This window comes from Myotis daubentonii, chromosome 6, assembly GCF_963259705.1.
Source record: "Myotis daubentonii chromosome 6, mMyoDau2.1, whole genome shotgun sequence".
Taxonomy (NCBI): domain Eukaryota; kingdom Metazoa; phylum Chordata; class Mammalia; order Chiroptera; family Vespertilionidae; genus Myotis; species Myotis daubentonii.
In genome coordinates, this window is record NC_081845.1 from 2,382,405 (window position 1) to 2,410,345 (window position 27,941).

Here is a 27,941-nt window from a genome sequence, read left to right on the forward strand (position 1 = left end):
GATGTGCAGCTCGGACTGCACCCAGAGGAGGGAGGGAGGGACCCCGGGGACTGAGATCCAGCTGTGCTGCCTTTGGCTTTACCCCTGCCGAGTGCCCCCAAGGTCCAATTACAGTGACAAAACATCAGCAGATTCTTTGCTTTGTGATGGAGACATAACACTACCTACTTGCAGAAATGATAAGAAATGGTTCAACAAAGAATCAAACTGGTTTCTTGGGCTAGGCCAGTGATGGCGAACCTTTTGAGCTCGGCGTGTCAGCATTTTGAAAAACCCTAACGTAACTCTGGTGCCGTGTCACATATAGAAATGTTTTGATATTTGCAACCATAGTAAAAGACTTATATTTTTGATATTTATTTTATATATTTAAATGCCATTTAACAAAGAAAAATCAACCAAAAAAATGAGTTTGCGTGTCACTTCTGACACGCGTGTCACAGGTTCACCATCACTGGGCTAGATCATGGCAATGAACTTCTTTCCCCTCAATGCTGGGAGCAGACAGTGATTATTTTGGAGAAGAAAAGATAAAGTGTGGAATTAGTAATGCAGAGGCCCAAAGCCAAGTGGCAAGACTAGAAGACTGCCTCACACCAAAGCTACTCTGTTCCCATCTCTATTGGCACCTACGCCCGCCTCCCCCCAAAGTGAAAGAATAACAAAGCCATTGTAACATAGTGTGCGGAACTGTCAGCTGACAAACACAAACACAAGTCACGCTGTGTTATCTGTGGTCACGTTCCTCAGGGTTAGTCCAGTAACTAAAGACTTGACATTCTTGTGTCTTTATTTGTCTATTTCAATTAAACACGTAAAGGTTAATAAACAGACAAAGTCCAGAGTTAGTAGGTTGGTATTATAACATTTATTAAAATAATGCCATGGGTTAATAGAAACAGCAAAGAACCAAAGAATTAAAACGCAAGCTATGTAAAATCCCAACTAAAACCCAAAAGTATCTAATGTATTCATTCATTAGCTAACTAAAAAGCCCAAGAAAGACAAGACACCCAATATAATAAAGTACTGCAAAACAATTGGCAATTTTCAGTTATCAAAATTGTGGATTTTGCATTTTGTATCCTTTTCTCAATCAAGAAAAAAATTCTTTTTGAGTGTTATATAACATACATATAAAACAAGATAGAAAAATACATTATAAACTTGTAACAATGGCTGTAAATACATTATCTTACATGTTTCTCATAGGCAATAGGTTGGTTATGGTACATACATAGCATGAAACTACTAAGATAATAAAGAATAGACAAAAATACATGTCAGCTGTACGATAACATACAAGCGACACTCCCATCTACCCACGCTAGAAAATTACATAATACTGTCAAAAAAAGTCTTAAAAACTACATATTTTAATAAGAAATAAATTCAATAAAGAATGATAATACTGAGAACCAAGGCATTCAGAGATTTCAAAAGTCATGCTTATTTTTAGTTGATCCAAAATTGTTTCAACTAAGTTTTCAAAAGTTTGTTCAGAGCCAACATTACTCATAAATGTCACACATCTATTTCATACATTTTCTTTCTTCCCCATAAAAGACCTTTGATAAACATCTAAAATGTCCAGGTATAACACAGCTGAGATGAAACTGGATCAAATACTGGTACTGTTTTTAAACTACTATCACCTCAAGTGTTTGAGTGTCGCAAATTTATTCAACCAACCAACCAAAATCAAAATCAAAATGGCACAGCACATATTGTAAATCAATCAAAACAACTGTCTGTGTAACAGAAAGACGAAGCAGTGGCACATGACACGGAAGCTGGCGGCTACAAAACAATGAGTCTATTGCATAGTAAATGAACTGAACCGGTTCCAAGGGACAGAGGGTGCCGGTCACCGCGGTGCTCACTGAGCTGTTGCTGACCTTGACCGTGCAGGTACGTAGGAGGGACGACTGATGAGCTGGGGACCCACTGCCCCTTGATATTTGCCACGCCTGGTACTGAGCAGTTAATTGAGGGTTTAGATAGATAGATGTAGGCTCTGTGCACAAACCCCTTCAACTACAGCACTAACTGAACTTCATGAGAAACTGGAAGCTTCAACTCAGATGTAGTTGGAGTACTTGTACATGTGCACAATGATGCTAGTTTTTCACTATCTTTTAAAGTTAAAATAAAGTGTGTTGGGGTGTGTGGGGGGGCAGATTAGGTTAGTAAAACTAGCAGGGGAGAGACTGCCCCCGGGACCTGGTGTGGCAGAAAGAAGTCTGATCAAGTCTGGGTCAGTTATACACCCTCGTCTCCGAATAAAAAAAGAGCTCGAATTCTGTCTGTAAACTGATGTTCAAATCAGTTTTTATCTCAGAGTCCTTTGGGGTAACATTAAATATTGCAATAATCAAAAGCAATCAATTATGATTTTAAAAGAATGTTTCAAAACTTATGAGTCAGGCATTAGAAAAATTATCCATTTTTTTCACAGTATCAGATTTGGCAAATTTGTATCAAGGTAAAGTGGCAAAAATTATAAAATTCAAACCATCAACTCATCTGTCTCCCTCACATCTTCTTTCACATACTGGGCGACTGAGTAACATGCATTAACTTGTATTCTGAGGGAGGAGCTGATCTTACGAGACACTTGACTAAATGACCATGAAGAAAAATAAGGCACTTCCTTTTCTTTAGACTTATTCCAATACTTAAAAAATAAAAAAGAAAGACAAAAAGGCTCTTTTGGTCTTTTGTTTCTTGACAACCACCAGAAAAAATCATTTAATGAAATAAAGGGTTTCTTTGTTCTTTTTCTTTTTTTTTTTTTATAACACTTGAAAGTATAAAATGCTACATTTCCAAAAATATATATATTTTTTTCTGCACCAGCACCCTTGTATAGTAAAAGTATCTACTTTTTGTTCATTTGTTTCAATGCACTACACTTTATCTACAATTTCATTACATGTATACAGCAAATAGGCAAGCATGGCTTTTACATCCTTAATGATTTTTTTCTATACAGGGAGGTTTAAAAAAAATATTTGAACAGTTTGCCCAGTAATGTGACACATAATGCATGTACCTTGTTCTCATATGTTTTTAAGGAGCTGTAAAATAAAGGTTCAGTAATTTTAACTCAGATATTTATCTTTTTAAAAATAGTGTTGCAGTTTTGTTCTTTGCATTACTTTTCAAAACTCATCAAGTTTTTCTCTCATGGCACACTCCCGATACTTCCAATTTGGCAGGCAACATGAAAGGCTGCAATGCCGCCCTTTGAGGGCACTGTAGTGACTCAACAGCACATCCAATTCTGAGTACTTGTGAAATCGCTTCACACTGACATCCCTGACCGAAGGTTCATGCATGATGCATCACCACACAGTACATTCAGAGCTGGACTCGCTATGAGGAAAGGGCTCCTAGGAAGTCCCTCACAGTAACCGCCTGTCACTGAGTAGTTCAGGGCCGTCTGCCTCCCTCCAGAAGGGAGGCCTTCTTACCGTTCGCTTAGGGTGGGGCATGGAAAGATGATCAGTGCTGTGGGATGAATTGGGCCTTATTGCTTTACTACTTCAGTGCAGGTTCTAGAACCATTTTCACCCAAACAGGAAAAAATAACAACAAAAACCAAAAGCTGAGTTGGAGGACAATTTCTTTGTCTTTTGTTTGGTTAGATGGTAAGACGAACGGACAAGTGCCTCAGCTCGCTGCACTGACGACAGGCAAGCAAAGGCGATTACCAGTTAACTGATCAGCAGGCAGGCATGGTCAGGTCATCATTGGGTGAAGAGTTCAGAGGTCAGAAGGTCATAGGTTAGTTGCCGGTGGCGGCTGGGTGGTTAGAAACAAAAAACAAAACAAAAAAAAAAAAAGAAAAGAAAAGATAGAGAAGAGATTAGTCTCAGCTAGTGACGGCTTAATGACAACATGAAAAACTAATCACAACTAATAAAATAAAAAAAAAGCATGTGTAATTCTGACGAACTGATTGACACCATCTACAGAATACAATAAAAATCATGACAATTTCACATCATGATTTGAACAAATGAAGGAGAGCCCTCTCCCACAAAAAAACTGTTAACAGGAAAAAATAGAAATAAAATATAACTAACAACTAATAGTTAGTAGCTCGATGAAGGGAACTGAGAACGACGACAATGAATAGTCCGTATACAGAACTCTGGAACAGTCAGTGCATTATCAGGATCTGACTGCTACTAAGCATTAGTATTCTCTCAGATGCAAGCATTAAAGCAGCTATTAATGATGGAGGTGATTATTAATAACTGATGATTAACAGAAATGAATCTAAAGAAATTTAAATTTCTATGAACAATTTGGTTCAACATAAACTCTGGGCCAAACAAGGTTTCTTTTGTTCAATAAATGTTTATTGCTTTTTCAATGTTCTATTTACAAACAACATGGAATTTCTTGGCCTCATGACACAAAGCAGTGCTAAACTGGAGTGTAGCAGTGTAGGCAACATCATGGGAACCAGGAAAAGGTCAGGCCTTGTGCTAGCCAACACTTTCCAGTTGGAAATACTATTTTACACAAATAGGACACTTATAAAATGCACTTGCATGTAAACACTGTAAAATCCTGCCATTTAAAATTCTATACTCAAAAAGCTCTAAGTACATCAAAAAATAGAAGAAATTTCTAATTGATACCAATAAGGCATTTTAAAACTACAGCTTTCTTTACTCGATTTCAAAGCTAATTCTCTGCAAATACAATAAAATCTGACATTTCATATACATTCCTGCTTTATATATTTTAAAAGAAGCCACCTGTAAATACTATTTTCTTCTGCAAAATAACAAACAGAACAAAAATTTTTAAAAAAATTACAGTAAAACATAAAGTAGTTCTCAAGTGGAAAAGTTATCGTCCCCAATGTCCTTGCGTTGTTCCTTCCTTAGTCAACCTGTCACTCTCTGCTTCACCAAACTTGGTCCACTTAACAGTAGTATGATTTTTAAGACTCATTCAACAGCTTAGTTATTTCTACTATATTCTGAGGTTTGATAGAAATTTCTGTACTGTTGCCACTGTGACTATGGCAGAGGAGATACAAAATACTTCAGTGCAAAGGTAGAGTCTGTGCCACTTCGTAAATCAAAACCCAGTCAAGTCTCGGCTTCACAGAGTTAAATGATCTACGTAATCGACTGGTTTACCCTCATGTAACAAAAGTGCTTTCTATGGTCTATCATTGTAGGATAGTTTATAAATACTACAAAAATACTGTGTCTTCAGTGTGACCAAATCTTCCTTGAACTGCTTAAAAATAGAATTTTATTTAAAATAAAAGCGGCTATTCCATAATCAAAGAAGAAAATAAATATTTCACATGTAGTCCTACGATTTCATAGGTATTCCAGAAATAGAGAATCTTAAAGCATTTTTATATTAACTAAATTTTTGTTTAAAATTGTATTGTTTCTTATAGAAATTGTGTAAATAATGGATTTTGTAAAATTATTATTCAGAAAAACCCTCATGTGTTTTGAATGTGGAATCCATAGACAAAGCACAGCACCTATTCTGTAACCAGTACACCTCCAGTACATCCTCTGCCCAGTCCTGGCCTCGACAGTACACACAGGTGTGTCAACTGTGCAAAATCACTTATGGTTCATTTCAACTAAAACATCAGTTGGTCTTTTATAGGCTTCGAATTCAGTTCTGAAATGTGTAGAGGTGGGCTTATTTTTAGTAAAGAACTAGGTATTTGTCAACCATGCCATACTCTAAATGCTCATATAGAATTACATGGTTACAGGTCCAAGGGCTGAATTTCCTTGTATTAAGTGAACACATATTAATCTTTCCTTCAAAAGATGAAAAGAATAAAAAAAACCTCAAAAATAGAGAAAACAGTAGTATCATAAAATAATTTAAATGAAGGACTCCAGACATCTCCCTCAGACCCGAGTGCATACAGTGACAGTACAAGAGTATACAGAGTGTTCTGTTATTTAGAAAGAGGGAGAAAAGGTAGCATTTCGGTTTGCTGACATTGCATTTTGAATAAAAACAGTGACAAGACTAATCAAAACACTTATAAAACTACAAAAGAGCCATGCATGGAATGTGTTCTTGTTTTGAAATACAATAAAATCTTCCTAATATTTTCAACTATCTTAAGGTACTGGAGTATTGAGTAGGCCAATAATTATTATGTTAAAACAAAATTATGAAAATCTCAAAGGGGAATAAAAGGTTAACAAAAGACAAACTACTTTAAAATATTCATAACTATTTCAGCCAATAACTATGGGAAAAAGCTTCAAATTACTCATGGAATTATCTGGATTCTTTAAATCTAAATGGTATTTTTGCTTCTTGAAAATGTCCTCCTTCACTAAGGGACTTGCTCTGATGCCAGCAGGACACACTGTACGTGCCACACTCACAGAGGATCACTGAGCTTGGGGCCTATTTACTTTGTTTATTAAACAATCACTCCAAGTAACGTATTAGTTAGAAGTCTTCAAGGCTCTTTAATCATATATGATGCTAAACACAGATGGTCGATATCTTTGGAAAGGTATTTTATTCTGATGAGGACAACAGCTGTGTCCGATACTTATCATTCGTATACAAGATAACCATGCGAAGAAGGCAGGCCTCTCACAAGTTCATCTAAGATGTAGAATTGGAGTGTAATCCATTACTTTTCCCCACCAGTATCCGATAGTTAGAGCAACTTCAAGAGTAGGTAATGAATGTGCCACAAATAAAGCTTGTAAAAGTCCTCTTCTACCTTGCTTCAGATTTCTTGCTTTGTGATTTCAAGCTCAGAAAAATAATTCAATGTCAATAAACCGAAAATATCACTCCTCAATAAAAATAAATAATTTATAAAAGGGTCCAAGGGCATATACAGGACACAAATTACAAATGGTGAAAAGGAGAAAAATGAAGACTTATTTTCCAGTCACAGGTTAGTCAAAGAAAGTATTCAAACAGCTGGGTTCATGCCACCACAGAACTTCAAGAGATAGTTTACGTTTAGATAATATATTTTAGCAGCAAATGACAAAAATCAAAGGATCCATTTTGGAATAAAACATAAGAATAAAAGGGAACTGATTTTCTGACTTATAAAAGATCCAACTGCATCAAAGTTAGCTTCACAGTCCTTACTTTGCTGAGTTCAGCTAAGTACTTGACATGTTTAACCTCATGTTTATACAGTGGCTCAAATATCTTATTAAAAAGGAAAATGGGAAACTAAATCTTCAGTTTTCTCCAAAAGAACACAGGAGGCATATATTCCTTTACTTCTCTCATTAAAGCACCATCCGCTCTGTTCATTTTGCAAAACCAACCCAAAATTTCAAAATAATTAAAAGGTAACTTTTAGCAAAAATTTTTACTGAAAATAATTAAGGTGAAAACAAAATTTAATAGCTCCCCAAATGGACTAATTTATGTTGTAGTAAGAATAAATCATAGTACATACTAATAGAATTCAATAAGTTAAAACATCAAGGGAGAAAAAACCAAAAAACCCAACCCTTCAATCTGTCAATGATCATAAATTAATTTAGAACAGGAAAGGAAACGCTGTGCAGTAAGCAGGTACACATTTCCCCATCAGGTGTGGTGTTGCAAATGGTATGGACACCCCACGCATTTCTCATAGACAAGAACTGCAGAACTAAACTAACCTCGGTCTGCGGTCACAATCCTTTGGTAAGGATGGACACGCATATCGTGCCTTCGAACTTTAGTAGCCACCGCACCTAGTTAAATTGCAATCACCAAGACAAAGTTAGAAAACATTCACAAGGGAAAGAAAACAAACATTAACAGCAGGTTTATCAAAATGGATTTCAAATGTTCATTTACTACAAAAATTTCGTTTTAAGAAACACGTTAAGGCACAGTAGTTTTAAAATTAACCATAATAGGTTGCGTATATATGCGTCTATTAATATTGCATTCACTTCAAACATCTTGGCCTTAACCTATGTCATCCATTCATTTACAATCCCAAGTCACAGTACTTCATGAACTCCACTAGTTCCAACCTTGAAGCTTTACTAGTCACATATTCACTGAAGTGCCTTTCTTGCAGGAGGATGAAAAATAATGCCATGTTTAATACTGACAATTACTTGCTAACCTTAAGACCGCTTCCAGAGTTTATTACTTAAAAAGGTTTATAAGCAATTCTTAAAGCCTACAGATTGTGGTTTTAAACTTTGAGTCAATAAGTATGAACTGCAATGAATTAGGTGATTAGTAAAGCAAACAGTATAGTACACTTAGCAGTCAGTATACTACTATACACTCTTTTATAAATTACCGTTATTTTGTAAGATTATAGACTAAACCAAATTAATAACATACGTTTACTTTCTATCAGTGTGCAAAAGTGCAAGTAAGTCACTGACTGCTAGGCTAAGCTTCCCTCCCCCCGCTGCTGAGACTAAGCATTTGTTAAATTCAGATCTGATGAGGGTTCAGTTAAGACCGTTCTTGAATTCTTAGCCTTTCGTTGGGAAAGCCATACCTGAAGATAAAAGGAAGGGAATTAAAAATTAGTCACCAATGAAGATTTGATGCTATTACCAATCTCCTCACTACCACCAACACACATGTCTGCATCTGTTTTGAAGGGCACTGCTTATTTTAAAATAGTATGATGTGAGACTTGATATAGAGCATGCATGTTATCTGTGTGCAAATTTACTATAACAGCAATTTGAAGTAATTTTCTCAATTCTCCAAATGGTCAATCATTATCATGTTTTACTGCTTAGGTGGCAAAGCGAGAAATAAAATCGATCATAATGGATTTTTCTCATTTAGTACTCATTATTATTCATCTTATGATTGCCAATTAGGTATCGGTATGTTCTGCTTTTGTCAGTCTAAGAATTAAGTATTACAAATAAAAATTTCCCAACACAACCACAAATACATGGCTTTACAATGAGAAACACTCTGCAGTGCCCCTTGTTGTTTCTAAGCAGTAAACTGGTCCATCATCCCTTGACATTTCAGATAAGTGATCACTACAAGTCTAATGCCTCCAGGCAAGCTCAGTGAGACCCTGCTCGGAGCTGGAGCAGCAGCTGGTGGCTGAGAGCGCCAGCCTTGCAGGAAGCAACAGTCCAACTCCTCCAACAGACGCTGTGCGTGCAGCAGAGAGGAGCTCTGGGGAAGGAGCAGGCATGGGGCCGCAGGACAGAGCGTTAACAGAACAGAAGACGTAAACAGGTTATATGTTACATGTTATTTTAAAAATGCTTCAAGAAATGTGCAACAGAAACAAGCCTTTCATAAACAGTTCTATGGTATAATTCTGACCTGGAATACTTTATACAATGTTTAGAGATAACCGAAGACATGTACAATAAAATGTATTTGCTCATGAAACAGAAGGCACTTGAGTGCATGCACACACACAGATAACATACAGAGTGTTGTGGCTTTAATAGAACAATGAATTTTCAAGTTTAAATCTTTGTCCGGGTTCATTAAAGGCTTTCAGATTTTGTAAGTCAATATGAATGCTGGAAAAAAACACCTTAAAAGATCAGAGTCCTACAAGTCAAGAGCATGCAAGCAGCACCAAGGTCATACACATTCAAGGAAAGAGGATTCAGATTCTGTCTGTAACACAAAGGGCAGCATGGAAGCAGCCTGCTCCACAGTGACTGGTCGTGTTACAACAGCTGCTGCGCTCTAGTCCTTCGTCCGCAAGTCAATGGGCTGAAATATCAGGCATGACTGGCATTTCAATCCACTCTATAAAGAAAAGGCGTCAGTAATGTCTTCCAACCACCACTTTTGTTCATGTAAAACGGAGCGTTTATAGTATGATCTTAATTTTTGCCTCAAGAGGGATTCTACTGCAGTGATTTGGTATTTACTTATCAATTCCAACCGTGCTATGACATGAGGAGTTCTCTTATGTTTAACATTAACCTGGACTTCAAAAGAGAAGAACTACAAAAACCTGAATGTAGCTATTCACTGGGACCCTTTCATATTTTAAGTTATCACAAATATTAGAAAATACATACAATTATAGCAGTTTTTAAAATCTCAAAATATTTTCACATGGGTAATTAAAATTTAGCTAACAATTAAAGAAATCTCTGAGACAAAAAGAATCTGATTTTGTGGCAAAACTGAAGGAGAGAATATGCCAGTGGATAGGGTCAGTGATGTCAAATGTGAAAAGTATTTCCTACTTGAAATGTTCAAATTTACCCATCCAGAGCGAATCTGAGATACCAAAGCAAATCTGAACAAATCTAAGATGCAATTATTTAAAAGGAGAACCCTTATGGGGGGCTGAAATAAAACAAAATTTAGTCTTCAGTCTTTCCTAATGGAAACTTGTCTCTCTAAAACTGATATAATAATTTCAAAGTCTGGGGCAGAAAACGTTTTGAAGAAACATGTTAACCACACAGAGAAAACAACTTACCTAATACGCCGCTAGGTTCAATAGGGTACTCAAGGATTGACGTAGCTGGTGCCAACGTGTAGGGGTATTCGTAGGGTGTGTAGATTAAACCAGCTTCAGGCCCCGGAGGAACTATTGCAGCAGTGGGGTGAGGAGTTCCATTTGGCATGACGGCGGTCTGTATTTGTCTGATCAAAGGCATTATGGTAGGGCCAGCTGGCGTCGGGGTGCGCAGGGCAGCTGGTGGGAGAACAGGCGCAGGCCCAGTAATAATCCTTGGAGCAGCCTGGGCTGTTGCTGCAAGAGAAAAGGCAAGGGCTGCTACAGTAAGCAAAGAAATTTAGAAGGAAGTACAGAGAAAGCGGTGTAAATACAGGAAATGAGAGGGAAGTAGGAAAAAGAAAGAAAAAAGCAGGAAAGAAGAAAAATAAAAGGAAATCATTAGTACATGCGCTGGTCACACACAACGCCCAAGCACACCAATCAACTGCAAACGGCTTTCCCTTTCCCAATGTGATTAAGAACAAATGTGCAAAAACTAAAAGCCACTGTTAAAAAAAAGAGAGAGACCATTAAAATGGGTTATATTTAGTGCATGTATGTGATATGTCTATGTTTTTAAGACCTCATGAGGCTAAAAAGGTGCATGCAGAAGCACAAAAGTTGCATTAAAAAATGTTTAAAAAAATTTTTTGTAATTGGAGTCCCCAGAAACAGTTTTGCTATAATTTCTAATAGAGTAGCTTCAGTTTCAAATTAAAGAATAGTTTTTATTGTATTAAGTAAGCCAACTAACCACGACTTATATATAAAGTTCCTGCATATGTAGGAATTAACTTCTCAGAGAAAAACAACACAGGATGGGGCACAAGTAGGTTTATAGTTCTTTGTATGGGAAATAATACAACAATAAGTAATAGTACAAGAATAAGCTATTTTGCGTATACCATTGTAAACCTACTTGTGCTCACCTTGCACAGTAAATGTTCCATTCCTAACAGACCCATTTATAAGTAAATGGAAGCCAACTATTGGTAAAGCAAATACTTCTAAACCCAACAGGTTGTCTACATTCAAAAAAATTAGTAATATTAGTAATTTACCCTTAGATTTTCTCAAAAATAAAAATTTTACGGGATTTCATTTTAAATATAAAAAAGCAATCCTCAACGCATTTATGAGAGCATGCGCAAATACAACGAAAGCGGGAAATGGGGCTAAAACAGTTATCACTACCGCCCTCCGTGAACGCAAAGCATTGCCTAAGCCACTGAGGGGACATGCCGAAGGGACAGAGTGCGACAGGAGGGTCGCTGCACGCACGCACTCCCAACTGACTCCCAAAAAGCTTTGCATTTTTTGTCCTTTTCATAAGTGTAACAAAATAAGCTAGAAGCCTTAAATCTGTAGTTAACAACACAGGAAATTTCATTCAACTCTTATATTTAGAAGTTGAAATTTCATTAAAAGAATAAAGTTCATAAACCTTTTAGAACTTAAAAGACATGCTGGAATAAAATAAAACCAAGCAGTGTCCCCACAATTCATTAAGCAGTAAAGTGGGGCTGTGGGGCCCATATCCAGTTACAGTCATTTCAACTCCTCACTTTGTTTGAACTGCTCATGTTACGCCACCAAAGGAGAAAGCTTTGTGGACAAACAGCTGAGATGCTGTCGGCCTGGCCCCAGTCGCGTTCTTACGTGATTTAATGTTGGCATCTCTGTAGGTGCCATTCAGAATCGCAAGCTCCATCAGCTGCATCTTCTTCAGGCTGTCTTCTCCCTCTGCCTAGATATGGAAACAGAGCAAGAGCACTTAAGGTGGTCCACATACATCAGAGCCACATCCACGCTCCAGCCTTAAAAGAGACATCGTGACTCTAGCCACCTGCTTCAATTAGGAAGATCTGGGAACCACTGGTGCTGACACTGAAGACTGCTCTCTCACTGAGGGCACGTGGATACATGGGACACTCAGCTGACACTGGCTGCATTTCTACTTGGAATTTTAAAATATAAGTTGCACTGATTTATTAAAGTTCTCCTAAAAGGCTTTGCTTTTAAATGGAATAAAGGAAAATGTTAGATGAGATTAAATATAGTATGTTCTCTTTAGCATCTATTATTTTGTTAAAGATTTCAAAGCTCAAATGTATTCATTAAGACCAGAAACAGCCCTGATTGGTGTGCTCAATGGTTACAGCATCAGCCCACACACCAAAGGGCTGAGTGCTCAATTCCCAGTCAAGGGCATGTACCTGGGTTGCAAGTTTGATCTCTAGCCCAGGTCGAAGCGTCTCACAATGATGCTTCTGTTTCTCTCTCCCCCCTCCCTCCCTTCCACTCTCTAAAAATCAATGGATAAAATATCCTTGGGTGAGGATTAACAACAACAAAAAGACAAAACAAAACAAAAATAGGGATTTTAAACATGTAAGACTTGAGTGTGGCATTCAGATAAGAGAATTGTCTAAGTCTCAAAAAGAAAAATTTAATAGTCATGAGAACTTCTAAAAATTCCTAAAAATTATATATAATGTGTGAGTGTGTGTATGTGTATATATGTTGTATATATACATGGCCAACATCCCTCTCTCCCCTAAATTTAGCAGTTAGCAAGTGCTATCAACTCTAAAGCAAATCTACCTTTAGAGTTATCATTTGATATCCAAACCATAAACATGTGAAAGCCAGCAGGGGTACTATTAATATCAGGTATAACCCAGGACCATCTGATTATCAAAATGGTTAGCTATCCTATTTACCTTGGATTCACCCCATGCCTCCCTGTTACTGATGTCACCCTACTACAAAATTATGTTAATGATGTCTGTTCACCATCAATCTATACACAATGGCCAGATTAATTGCCCGAAATGCAACTTTCATCTTAATGCTTAACAATTTTATGTCTCAAAACCTTTCAGGGTTTCTTACTATCTACAAGTATAAACCATTTAAGCTACCTATGATCTGGCCCCAAACTATGTTCTCAAGTTAACTCACTAATCTTACTATTTTAAAAAGCACATCTTGTTATAAATCAAACCAAATCACTACTCTCCTCATCTGTATGCATATGCCTCCATCTTGAATGTTCCTCTGCACTCTATCCACTACTGCCCAAACCCTACTGACCCCGGCAAACTGCCACACAAATGCTACCTTCTCAAAGCCGTCCCCCCGCTACATGGCTCCTGCCTTGAATTATCGTGTGTTGTGCATCATAATCAACAAAGAAGCCCCCGGAGAACAGAGACTACTATTCACTCCCCATCGCCCATCTCCCCACTCACTCCCAAGTGCCAGGTGATTTGCTGGAGCTTTCTATTTTAAATGATTGGTATGAGAAATCTTTAATTTTGTTCTCTAATCTCAAGTGTGGAAATATTACAGGATAAACGTTATCACAGCAAAATAAAGAAGTAGATGAAGTCCACCTACTAAGCCCACCCTGACAGTGGAGGTAAGAAGGGAACTCCGGTGTTCATAGTCTCTACGCATTACCTAATGCTCAGGGTCAATATTTAAAAGCATCCGATTGTGCACTGTTCTGACAGGAGTGGGACTGGGAGGACAGCCCCCTTTACTACAGCAATTGTAAATGATACAAACTCGTTGCCCCAAGCACTACAGCAGAAAATGGGGTGCTGTACTTTTTTAGTAAAGAGAACTGGTCTATAATTTGGAGTAAACAAAACACAAAGAGATTAAAGGAAAAGATGAGTATAAACATCCTAAGATGTTTAATGTGCCGCGGCCACCTTTGCCCTAAGACAGCCGTGGGCAAACTACGGCCCGTGGGCCGGATTCGGCCAGTTTGAAATGAATAAAACTAAAAAAAAAAAAAAAAAAAAAAAAAGACCATGCCCTTTTATGTAATGATGTTTACTTTGAATTTATATTAGTTCACACAAACACTCCATCCATGCTTTTGTTCCGGCCCTCCGGTCCAGTTTAAGAACCCATTGTGGCCCTCGAGTCAAAAAGTTTGCCCACCCCTGCCCTAAGATGTTTAATGTGCCGCGGCCACCTTTGCAAAAGCCCACTTAACACATTGTTTGCGGGTAGTTTTTATCGCACGCTAACAGGTGGCGCAGGCCATTTTTGCTAATTTTTTGCGCAAATGGCAACATTCAGTAAAATTATGATAACTTTAGTTTACGTATTTATACGTTACCCGCATTCTACTGCTAGTCTATAAAAAACGTATTAATACGCGTCCCGCGCTCTACTACACTGGTAGAACGTGTAAACACGTTTCCCGCATACAATGTGTTAACAGAAAACGGAGAAGACCTTGCATGCGTGTGAAGTTACTGTTCCTTGGTTCCTATGAACTTGTACAGATGGAAGGACAGAAAGCACCATGATGTCTTTGAAAGTGCAGCAATTAATTGTTAAAGATAAAAAGAAGTGAGCACTATTACTGGAAGGGAAGAATGGGAAATCTATTATAATAAGACTCCTTTTACTTGCTCATTGTAAACTTGTAATACCAAAAATTAAAGCTAATCATGTAATTCAAATTGAAATCTCTCTACATAGTAGAGTGATTACCAGTAAAAGTATATACATTATACTTTATATAAGTCAGAAGAAAAGCAATAGCCATACTAAGGTCACCTTCCACAGTGAGAAAGCAGTACCTGTTTGAAAATGTCAGCAAATTAAGAACTAAAGGTGGAATAAGTGATGATGGGACATCGTGCCTCACAGAACCGCGTAGAGAAGAGGCGCCCGAACACGTGTTTGCCTCGGCTTATTTTGGATCACCAAGTTCCTGTGCTCATTAGCGGGACGCAGTGTCCAACAAGGGAGAAAGGTGAAGACAAAATGATGGAAGACACGTGTGCCCACCAGGGGTGTGCAATGCATGTGCGCCATTTGCAGGATCAGGAAACTAAGATGTAGTGACGTCAGCAGAGACCCTCTGAGCGGAGAATGGAAACCAAAGCAGCACAGCTCTCACCAGGCGGTGCCAAGGGATGTGCCCAATGACGTCACTAGAGGCCACTGAGACGTATAGATTACGAACTACTACGGTGTGTTCACTGGATTGTATCACACGATGGCAGGCTACATGGCACCTCCTAGCAGACACAGAATTTAGTTGGCAAAGCTCGAACCTGACCCTGGTGGCTCACTCCAGAAGAGCTTCACTCTGGTGCCCCACCACTCCCACCACTGTGTGCTCAGAGCATAATGCTGTGTCTCATTACAGACTCCCTTTCAGACTCATGGGATTGTTTTAACTCTCTTGTCCTGGTTTTCTCAATGAAACTTACAGTAGACACCTCCCTGACACTGTGGAAGGTGTATGCCACCTCTTTTTCAAATATAATCTCAGGCAAGAAAGCCTGCTGGTTTCTTAAGTTGCCTGAGCCACTGTGTTAACAAAGCACTGAGTGCTTTCCATTACGCTTACGCTATCCAAGGAGAGCCAGGGAGCCAGGCTTGGTTTAGCCGCACTTGATTCATGTGCCTGGTGGGACAGTGGAGGCCAACACAAGAATATCACACTACTCAGAACAGTGTGCAATTTAAATCTTATGAATTGCTTATTTCTGGGAATTTCCATTTAATATTTCTAGATCACGATTGACCGAAACTGTGCATAAGTGGGGACAACTGTATTTGAAAAGGTAAAATCAAGACAGTACAGGGACAACATATGTAATTGATATCCTGAGAGAATTTCAGGGAGACAGAGTTAACAGTCCCCTACTGCTTAACATTAACCTTCTGCCTTCAACAACACTGCTGTTACAAATTGCTTTTCTGATTGAGGATTACTTCTTTTGATATCAAGAAGAGTAACTGATTTATTCATACTCTACTTTATTCCAGAAGATGCACACACTATTAAACTGTGTTCTGAACAGGCTTTTCCAATGCGCATGGCTACACAAAAGTGCAGGTATTAACTTTATTGACCCTTCAATAACTTTATTTTTAAAAATTTAATCTAAGCAAAGTAACTGCTAACTGAATGAGAAAATGCCACTGAGTTCCTTGCATGAAGGCTAAAATTGGACCTTTCTCAGACCTTTTAAGAGCTGTGATTTCCCCACTTTGTCTTTTTTATGAAAACTGTCCGCTAAAATTGTATTAAAATATGCTAGTTCAATTCACTAAAGAGGCTATGCACATGGTATAATTGGTCACTTTTGGACTGGTGGACTCATCTGACAAGCTAGCCTAGTAAGCCCACAGAAAAGATTAGAGAGTACTAATATCGCTTGTGTTTGGACTCAGCTTTAAGCGCTACTGTTTGTGTGTGTGTGTGTATAATATACATATATATGTAGGTGTAATATGTGTATGAATACATATGTATGTACCATACATAGTTTTTAAACATTACCTGCACTTGTTTAATTTTTCTTATCATGGAAAAAATCATACATATAAAAATTAGTATACTCTTAAATATGTTATATTTCCAGTGACAGACTTTTATACTGAAATACTTCCAATCTATAAAAATGGAATTCATGTAATAGAAGTCTGCCTTAGAAATTGCCGTGACACATCTCTTTCATTTAGGAACACCGCAGAATGGTCAGAGACGTTTTTACTGGCGAGTGCCTCCAATCGCGAGCCACTCTAAGAGTCACCGATGGACTTGGTGTTTCAACTCCAGCAGTATTTCTTTGCTTCAGTAGACTCTAGTGCCTTAGTTCTAATTATTATGAGGGGCGGCACAATTCTTACCACTGCCATCAATATACAGTCACTGGTATCTTTCTTAACAGATGAGTTTTCATGATAAAAAATGAAATCAGGAAGCAATGAATGAGAGAACAACATACACAATGGCTAGCTACTATACTGGTGGTTAAATCTGACTGATCTTCCACAGGGAAGCAGCTTTTTAATTAAGGTGGTTGGTGCTTTAAATATTTGGTATGAATATTTAAGAAACAATTAGCTAATGGTGAGAACAAAGATTATCGCTCTGGTTCCAGTGTTATCTGGATCTCTCCTGTTATATATTGGTTTTGTAGTATTAGTTTTAGAGCGCTTTCAAAAATCTTTGTTTACTGAACTCTAACTTCCCATGAAAACACTTTCAGGACCAAAGTTCTGATTGCATATTAGAAGGAGCACATCTCTCCATTTGGTGGAGAACAAATCATATAAAACTACACTATTAGGTTCCTGGTAACACAATTAACTACTGGTCAATAAATTTAAATAGGTGCTTTAAATAACACAGTACTGTGTTGGATTAAAAAAAGAATAGAGCCCTAACTGGTTTGGCTCAGTGGATAGAGCATCAGCCTGCGGACTCAAGGGTCCCAGGTTTGATTCTGGTCAAGGGCATGTACCTTGGTTGTGGGCACATCCCCAATAGGGAGTGTGCACGAGGCAGCTGATTGATGTTTCCCTCTCGTCGATGTTTCTAACTCTCTATCCCTCTCCCTTCCTCTCTGTAAAAAATCAGTAAAATATATTAAAAAAAAAAATAGAACGCTTCCTTTAAGACAGTGGTTCTCAACTTCCTAATGCCACGGCCCTTTAATACAGTTCCTCATGCTGTGGTGACCCCCAACCATAAAATTATTTTCGTTGTTACTTCATAACTGTAATGTTGCTACTGTTATGAATCGTAATGTAAGTATCTGATATGCAGGATGTATTTTCATTGTTACAAATTGAACATAATTAAAGCATAGTGATTAATCACAAAAACAATATGTAATTATATATGTGTTTTCCGATGGCCTTAGGCAACCCCTGTGAAAGGGTCGTTTGACCCCCCAAAGGGTCGCGACCCACAGGTTGAGAACCACTGTTTTAAGAGGTTATGAATAACAAAATGAAGACTACTTCTATTGCATATTAATATGCACCCATTTAAGAAACTTGATCAAAAAATGTGTAACGTTTTTAGGCAATACGTTTCTATTTGTTGATCTTTCACTGGAAGTCTTAAGTGGCTTTAAAACCACTGGAGTACTAAGACTAATCTTTTTACAGTTTTTGCTGAAACTTAGCTTCTAATGTGAAATCTACTATCAACTTCCTCCACGTCCATTCCAGAAGTCACTATAATACACCAAATAAACGAGGAGTGTGCTGAAACTGCAAATTATTTCAGATGAGGAGAGTGCGGTAGGTAAGGGGGTTACACGGAACAGCTGGAAAGGGAGGCACACATGAGATGAAGATGGGCTAGGACGTCCTGCTAACCAGTCTGCACTGTGGCCAGGCGTGAAAGAGCACCAGCGAAAGCCTGACCCCGCAGTGGGAGGGCACTCCTAGCATTAAAAAGAAAGCTCTGGCTATCACTAGACCAGAGCACTCCCTGGCTCTAGTCCAACACTGAAGACTAAAAAGACAGAGTGATATGCTACTAACAGGCAGAACCAGAGAGAACGTGTGGACAGACTAGACAGTAAGGAGTGGGGCAGGGGAAAACCAGAAGGTAAAATGAACACTGTATGACTCCCAGGCAACTAATGCCATTCACCTGAAGAAAACAATGGAGGAATCACTGGATAAGGGCAAAGGTAGTTTTGAAAATGTTATGTCTAAGATGGATATAAGCCATCCAAGGGGAGGTACTGAATGGATTGGTGACCTGGAGCTCAAGATTAGAAGCGCACTGAAGAATGACCACAATGGCATTGGTCTCTAGAGATACAGTTATGGATGAGTGCCCAAGAAGAACAAATTGGAGAGATGATCACTCTAGAAAAGTACTACCTTCAGTGAGAGAGCATAACATTTCTGAAGAGCGAGCATCAAGTGATCAAATAAGTAATTAGCAAACTCATTAATTTTGTCCTAAACTCATTGATATTATTAAGTCTAGGTCTTTCTATGCACTGAAGTCTTGGTTTCTAGGCTACTCAATAGCAGCTTCTCAATAGAAATTTGTGAAGTGAGTTGCTTGGCAGTCATTAAATGAGTCTTTTATAAAAAACCTCCATGAGTGTGTTATAATTCCATAGAATCCAAATTCAGTAAACAAAGTATTTTATTTAAAAAGAGTATACTGCCATCATTCACAGGTGAATTCATAAAATAAATTAATATCACAAAGTAAGCTAATTCATAAATCTGTTGGCTTGCTCAGAGATCTAGTATTCTATAAAGCAGGTTAACAAAATAAAAACTGATGCTATGTTAAAGGCAGAACTTTAAAAACATTTCAATTTACATTTTATAATTGAAATATATATTAAAGATTAAATGTTTCTCCCACAAAAGCATTAGGGGTTGAGAGAATTAAACACACACACACACACACACACACACACACACACACACACAAAACCCCTCCACACACGTACACTTACATAATTCTGCAATACTGGATTCAGAGTAATTCTCACAAAGGAGGAGTCTATTATAAATAAGTGTCGCTTTTGAAGTTGAATTTTCAGTATTTAGTTACCCAAAACACAGAAGAAAATCAAGTCATAAAATAAGCTACCAAGTAAGTTTATCTGAAACAATCTTAATGTAATACTGAATGCTCATCTGAATTGTTAATATACTATTAAAATTTCACAATGGTAGTGTATGAATAATTTTACTAATAAATATCACAACACTTGAAATATTGTCAAGAAAAATTAAATATAAGGGTTAAGATTACAAGCAAATTAAATAAAATAAGGGGCATATGGTTTATTTAATTTTTACCAATTCCATTTCAATGTTCATTAATACAAAGTGAATGGATGACAAATGCTTTGCCTGTATGTAAGGAACATGATGCTACTTACCAACCATGAGAAGGACATGCAAACAAATTAAAGGGATGTATGAAAATAACTGTACTAAAGAAAATACAATGAGAAATCACTCATTTTTTTCCTGTTAAATCATTTTAATTCTTTGATGAATTTATATTTAAAATTAATTTTAGAGTATCTGTGTGTAGTATCATACATTTAATAATAATATATTAAAAACAAAAATGCATTATTCTGGCCAGTGAGGAGCATATTTACTTAAGCAGTGGTTCACAACCTCGGCTGCACATTAGAATCACCTGGGAATCTTTTTAAAATCCTGATTTCTGGGCCTCATCCTCTGGAAATTCTGTTTGTTATGGGGTGGGGCCACAACATTAGTAACAAAGAAACAGAATTTCCGGAGGATGAGGCCCAGAAATCAGGATTTTAAAATGATTCCCAGGTGATTCTAATGTGCAGCCGAGGTTGAGAACCACTGACTTAAGGGATAGAAACATTCATTATGATAAATTCAACATACAAATCCTAAGGGAGGCATGGAATACAAGATTAAAATAGAAGGACTGCCTATGTGAACTGCAAACCTACTGCCACGGAAACCAATATAGAGCCCTATCATTCTATGCCCGGAACTCCCCTCACCCCCACTCCTGTTTTTTATAGTTGCAGGCTATCTAAAATGTCAACCTCAACAAAATTTTGTTTGGAGAAGCTACTCCTCAATGAATCCTTAAGAAGAATCAAAAGGAGGATGTTTCTTACACCGAGTCCATATTTGTGAGAGTTTAATCAATGACCCTAGACAAGGCGCATTTTATTACCATCACCGAGGAGCTTCATCAAACTGAAGCTCCAAGTTTGGGGAAAAGCTGACTCACTGCCAGACAGCAGTATGGCTGGACAGGAAGTGCAGAGCTCACACCGCTCTCAGGATGTACGAGGTTTTGCTATGGCAGTGATTAAGTCTTAAAAACTACGCCTGTCAAACTTCTTCGCATATCCACATGAACTGATGTCTAAGGGAGAGTACTTTTAATTATTTGTGAAAATTCTAGTTGAAACAATGCTCCTGTGGCTGCCCTAATGCAGAATAAACAACAAGCCACAAAATGGACTGGAGTATAAAAAGTTATTGATTTAGAATCAGGTTAAGTTTTAGCATTGTCCTTCTTTGCAAGAAAAAATTAATCAGCACATGCCAATTTCTGAACATGTCTTTTTCTCTCATCATGTTTCCTAGGGCCGTGAACATTCACTCATTCCTAGCAGAGTACCTAACACATCGTATACAACACATATGCCGTTTTGATTCCAGGAGTTCTGGATTTCTGAGAAGGACTTCTATGATGGTCTTTGTATTCCAAATTTAAATATTTCAGAAAATCTTATCTGTCATTGTGTTGTTTTATTAATTTACTATAGGATTTTAATCAGACTATTCTGATGTGTAATTATACTTTAAGGAGTAAAGATTAACGTATAAATGCTATATTTACTGTACTTCTAAGAATATTGTATACCTTCTCCTCTGAATACAATCATTCTGCATACCTGCATCTCCTTATGGCCTAGAAATGTAGATGCATCTTTCAAAAATGAAAAGTACATCTACATTTTTAGGCCACAAAAATTAGCAACAACCAAATTATTACTTTCCTTATGAAACTGTAACCTAGTGGCTTGAAAGTGTTAATGGACTTCCCCAAAGACCTTATTTTACTTAATACTAGAGGCCCGGTGCACAAAAATTTGTGGACTCGCGGGGGGGGGGGGGGGAGGAGGCATCCCTCAGCCCGGCCTGTGCCCTCTCGCAGTCTGGGACCCCTCAGGAGATAACGACCTGCTGGCTTAGGCCTGCTCCTGGGTGGCAGAGGGCAGGCCCAATCCCTAGGTGCAGCCCCTGGTCGGGCTCAGAGTAGGGCCGATTGGGGAGTTGGGGCGCCGCCCCCTGTCATGCACAGAGCAGGGCGGATTGGGAGGTTGCAATGCCACCCTCAGTCACGCTCAGGGTAGGGCCGATTGGGGGGTTGGGGCACCGCCCCCTGTCACACGCAAGGCAGGGTCGATGGGGAGGTTGCGGTGCCAACCCCTGTCACACACAGAGCAGGGCCAATCAGGAGGTTGGGGTGCTGCCCCCTGTCACGCACAGAGCAGGGCCCATCAGGGGGGTTGGGGAGCTCCCCTGTCACGCACAGAGCAGGGTCGATCAGGGGGGTTGGGGAGCTCCCCTGTCACGCACAGAGCAGGGTCGATCAGGGGGTTGGGGAGCTCCCCCCTGTCACGCACAGAGCAGGGCCCATCAGGGGGTTGGGGAGCTACCCCTTGTCTCTCACAGAGTAGGGCCCATCAGGGGGGTTGGGGCTCCTTACCATGTCACGCACTGATCAGGGGGTTGGGGAGCTCCCCCCTGTCACGCATAGAGCAGGGCCCATCAGGGGGTTGGGGAGCTCCCCCGTCACGCACAGAGCAGGGCCCATCAGGGGGTCGAGGAGCTCCCCCCTGTCACTCACAGAGTAGGGCCCATCAGGTGGTTGGGGTACTGCCCCCTGTCACACACAGAGCAGGGTGGATCAGGGGGTTGGGGCGCCGCCCTCTATCACCCACAGAGCAGGGCCGATAGGGGGTTGGGGCACCGCCACTGTCACACTCAGGGCAGGGCTGATGGGGAGGTTATGGCTCTACCCTGTCACACACAGAGCAGGGCCCGTGTGTGTGTGTGTATGTGGGGGGGGCGGGGCGGCGGGGGGGGGGAGGGTTGGGGCGCTGCCACTCTCACACTCAGGGCAGGGCCGATGGGGAGGTTATGGCTCTACCCTGTCACACACAGAGCAGGGCCCATTGGGGGGGGGGGTTGGGGCGCTGCACCCTGTCACACACAGAGCCGCAGGGCGATCAGGGGGTTGGGGAGCTCCCCCATATCAGGCACAGAGCAGGGCTGATCAGGAGGTTGGGGCACCTTCCCCTGTCACAAACAGAGCAGGGCGGATAGGGAGGTTGTGGCCCCGCCCCCTGTCACACACAGAGCCACAGGGCGATCAGGGGGTTTGGGCGCTGCCCTGTCACGCTGATCCCGGTGCCGGGAGGCCTCGCGGCTCCGCTGATCCTGGTGCTGGGAGGCATTTTACCCTTTTACTATATAGGATAGAGGCCTGGTGCATGGGTGGAGCTGGCTGGTTTGCCCTGAAGTGTGTCCTGGATCAGGGTGGGGGTCCCCCACTGGGGTGCCTGGCCAGCCTGGATGAGGGGATGATGGCTGTCTCCAGCTGGTGACACACCCTTTAGGGTGGGGGTCCCCACTGGGGTGCCTGGCCAGTCTGGGTGAGGGGGCTGAGGGCTGTTTTCAGGCTGGCAGGTGACTGAAGCTCCCAACTGCTCCTTTTTTTCTTCTTCTTTTTTTTTATTCTGGGCCAGCTTTAGGTCTGGCTCCAGCTCCGAGGCCTCTGCTGCTGAAAGCAGGTATCTGGTTTGTTTGGGTTCTATAATTGAAATAATGTATAACTCCAGCTCTGAGATCCCGGCCGACTGAAAGCAGGTTTCTGGGGTTTTGTTTAGCTTCTATATTTGTTACATTTCAAACTGCAAGCTCAGAGGCCGGCAAGGCAGGCGGGGGAACGTTGGAGTCGTCCGTCACTGAAGCAAGCAAGCCTCATGTTCGCTTCCAGCTGCCTGGCTGCCGGCCGCCATCTTGGCTGGCAGTTAATTTGCATATCGCCCTGATTAGCCAATGGGAAGGGTAGCAGTCATACGCTAATTACCATGTTTCTCTTTTATTAGATAGGATGAGAGAATATTTTATAGTCTTAAAGTTTTAAGTACTTAAATTTCAGTCTTTTTCTGGAGGTCAGCTATAAACCACTAATCAAGGAATGTGAGGATCACTACTGTCTTGAGGCCTGTGAGGTTATGCAAGCGAAAGTGCTGGGCATCCCCTCGGGCACCAAGGCGCCTTTACTCACTGGAAAGTCATCACTGACCCGGGGCTTCCCAGCTTTCTCTCAAAGAACTTGCACGCAACCTGTATAATCCAGTTCATGCGCTTCAGTGTCCTATTTGTTTTCCAAAAAAAACTATAAATGTTCATCTTACTTTGTGACACAAATATGACAAGTGTAAAGACATAGATTGCAAGCACTGAGTAAAAGTAAAGTTAATATCACATGAATGTTTATTAAAACAAAATAATCACTTTACTAGCATCATTTGAAGACTATATAATTTAGGAAGGAAATATTACATGTAGAGTTGTATCTTCTTCCCTCAGGGATTTGGAACAACATACCTTTCCTTAGATGTGTTTACAGTACTACATTTAGTGAGGAGACAAGCCTTCATAAGCAAATTGTCTGCATGGAGGCATGGACTGGCCTGCTATACTGCCCTTCTTCTAGGAGAGAAAGCGGGACTGGTTCCTTTCGAACCTGTAATTTATGAGTTTATTCAAACCTGCCAAATTGCTTTAAGTAAACGCCTCTCACATTTGAAAATTCTCATGGCAACTCATTTAGTTTGGCAGACTGGCAAACCCACATGCAATCCTTTTACCCTGCAGCTAAACCATTACAATGGTAATTCTGCTCTGACACTCTGAAGAGACTGCTAATTACTGTACTCTGGGTCCCTAGACAGATCCCCATTCAGATTAAAATGGCTGTGCATGCAGCAAACAGCACCAACACCTCTCTCCATGACAGAGATGGTCTCTCACAATACAGCGCTATCAAGGAGAAGCATCATAGCTAGAGGTCTTTTGTATCTTTTAATACCTTGCCTTCTTTCCCAATAAAATGAAAAGGAAGCCAATAATACCACAAATTTTAATTATTGATAACTTGGTCAAGAACTAAATGCAGAGCTACCAGTTCATTAACAATCCTGTGAGTCATTCTCTCTCTTCCTGTCTTACTTTTTATCTATTTTCAGGTTATAATCAAAACATATTGAACTGAGTCAAATGCATATGGCATTTAGACAGAAAAGAATGTTTGAGAAATATAAAAAGCAAACCTAAAAAAGTATTTTGTAATTCTCCTCTTCTCTCTACTACTCTATCAAATTCTGATGACATCTGCAGTTTTTAAATAAGTGGATTAAAATTACTTTTGTTTTAATACATGTCTTCAATTTTCATAATATTTTTTGAAATAACTGGCAACAACTTTAAATTTCAAAATCTCCAGGTGGAAATTTGTCAGAATCTACTAGATCATCACTTAGTTTAATATTACTAAACTCTATGTATATAAATGCTTTCATAAAGATCAGCTATATATTTAAAACTGACTCATGTTCAAGTCCTCAAACATCTACACTAATAAAAGAGAAAAATGGTAATTGGCGTACGACGATACCCTTTTCATTGGCTAATCAGGGCTATATGCAAATAAACTGCCAACTAAGATTGGCAGTTAACTGCCAACAAGATGGCGGTTAATTTGCATATGTAGGCACAATGCAGGGAGGCGAAAGGGAAAGCAGGAAGAAGCCCCCTGCCACTGACAGTGATCGCAAACTCAGGGGGGAGCTAAGAGCTAGGGGGCAGGGCAAAGGCGGCCCTGGGGCCGCCTTTGCCCTGCCCCCCAGCCATGATCGGAGAATCAGGCGCCTTTGCCGCCTTGCCCAGTGATAGCAGGAAGTAGGGGTGGAGCCAGCGATGGGAGCTGGGCACGGTCGAAGCTGGCAGTCCCGGGAGCTAGGGGTCCCTTGCCTGGGCCTAAAGCGGAGCCCACAATCGCAGGGCCGCTGCAGCTGCTGGTCCCCGCTGCCCGGGCTGGACGCCTAGGCCAGAGGCGTTAGGCCTGGGCAGGGGCGGAGCCTGCAACCGCGGGGAACTGGGGGTCCCCTGCCCAGGCCTGACACCTCTGCCGGAGGCCTCAGGCCTGGTCAAGGGGCCGATCTGGTGATTGGTGATCGGAGGGTGATGAGGGTCAACTCCTCTGGCCGAGGCATCAGGCCTGGGTGGGGGGCGGAGCCGGGGATTGGGGGGATATGATGGTCCCCTTGCCCAGGCCTGAAGCCTGGGTCAGAGGCGTCAGGCTTGGGCGGGGGGTGGAAAAAGCGATCAGAGGGAGATGGGGGTCCCCTGCCCAGGCATGATTCCTGGGCCAGAGGCCTCAGGCCTGGGCGGGGGCCAGAGCCAGTGATCGGAGGGGAGATGGGGGTCCCCTGTCCAAGCCTGACACCTCTGGCGGAGGCGTCAGGCCTGGGCAAGGGGCCGATCAGGTGATCAGAGGGTGATGGGGGTCTACGCCTGTGGCTGAGGCATCAGGCCTGGGCAAGGGGCAGAGCCAGCAATCGGAGGGGTCTGGGGGCAGAACCAGTGATGGGGGGAAATGAGGGTCCCCTGCCCAGGCCTGACGCCTCTGTCAGAGGCGTCAGGCCTGGGCAAGGGGCCGATCCTGCGATTGGAGGGTGATGGGGGTCAACGCCTGAGGGCTCCCAGTATGTGAGAGGGGGCAGGCTGGGCTGAGGGACACTCCCCCCGCCCCCCACACACCCAGTGCACGAATTTCGTGCACCGGGCCCCTAGTCTATAAATAAATATAAAGAGAAAAGAAACAATTATACCCACCATAAAGTAAAAAAGCCTGAAATGAACACTTAGGAATTCTCTTGGGACTGGTGGCATCTTGTGTGTCCAGGCCCATTTTGAATTATGAGACCACATAAACTTCCGGGCCTGAAACCACTTAATTTCTCTAAGACAGGTCAGTGCTACTCATTTAGTCTTTACAGATGAGTATTCTATCTCCTCAACAGAAACCTTGACCTTGTTCCTACTGAAAGGGAGGAACAATTACAGCAAGGAAGGGGAGACTCAGGCCAGTATCCTCACCTCTCCTTTCTCAGTCAACAGAGTCCAGCACAATATTCCCCTACTTCCACTTCTAGTGTTTATAGGTTCTCTGGAGATTAGAAAACATCACAGAATACATATCCATAAGGTCTGAGCTAATGACTACAAATAATAGCAATATGATTTTCAAACTCATAGAGATGAGAATTGAAAGAGGGATGTTACCTAATAGCTGAGATGGTGGTGCATACCCATAGTAAGTGAAGAAGGAATCTGTATGTGTGTGGGGGAGGGAGGTGCAACTTACAAACAATGTTATGTTTTAGTAACATTAATAGTTTCATAATTTTTGCTTATTATGCCACTGTAAACAAAAGCCTATACTGAAATTGGGATTACCAATGAGGGTTTTTGTGGGAAGGGAACAGAATTGCTTTCTTTTGGTGTGGTGCATCTGTGACCAGGAGCTGAGGTGGTCATTGATATGGTCAATGATGTACTTGAGGCAACCAGTCCATGTACAAGAGGAGAAAAGATGAAACATGTGTCCTGTACTTCCACATAAATAATTATGACCTTCCCAAGGACTTCTAAGGCAAGTAAGCAATAATAACTCAATTTTACAAATAAGGAAAGTGACAGACCCTGACCACGATTTATATAATCCTACTGTATTTATCATCTTTTAATAACCTGAAATGCACAACTCGCCAACCCTAAAATGCATATATACACTAAATTTGTCTCCATGAATCTGTATATTGATCATCCAGCTCAAGTCTCACCAAAGTTGCCATTATATAAAAAACAAGTGAAATCTCTTAATGATGCCAAACCCTGGCCATGTAGGTTGTGTAAGCTATTTATACACGGATATACACTTGGGAATGAGTGTGCGTATACCAAATTAGTTTGCCATTTCAGTGAGATCAAGGAGAACACACTAGTGTGTGCATTTTTACAATGAATGAATGGAGATCTTTAGACTCTTTCAGTAATTAACAAAGCTAGG

At 40.5% G+C, this 27,941-nt stretch overlaps 1 protein-coding gene across 8 annotated transcripts in view; it reads right to left on the reverse strand.

Annotated features, from left to right (window-relative positions):
• Positions 1-849: 849 nt before the first annotated feature.
• The window catches only part of QKI (QKI, KH domain containing RNA binding), a 134,716-nt gene continuing 107,624 nt past the window's right edge, over positions 850-27,941 (reverse strand). For 2 of the 8 annotated variants that reach the window (XM_059699883.1, XM_059699882.1), the window contains 4 exons: positions 12,122-12,209; positions 10,442-10,741; positions 7,665-7,739; positions 850-3,807 (listed from right to left, as the gene is read on the reverse strand). In XM_059699883.1, the coding sequence (XP_059555866.1) occupies positions 3,791-3,807; positions 7,665-7,739; positions 10,442-10,741; positions 12,122-12,209 (480 nt within the window). In that variant the 3' untranslated portion in view covers positions 850-3,790. Of the gene's footprint in view, positions 3,808-7,664; positions 8,513-9,223; positions 9,754-10,441; positions 10,742-12,121; positions 12,210-27,941 lie in introns of those variants that run through there. The other 6 variants (XR_009453342.1, XM_059699878.1, XM_059699877.1 and 3 more) reach the window with 6 other exon arrangements.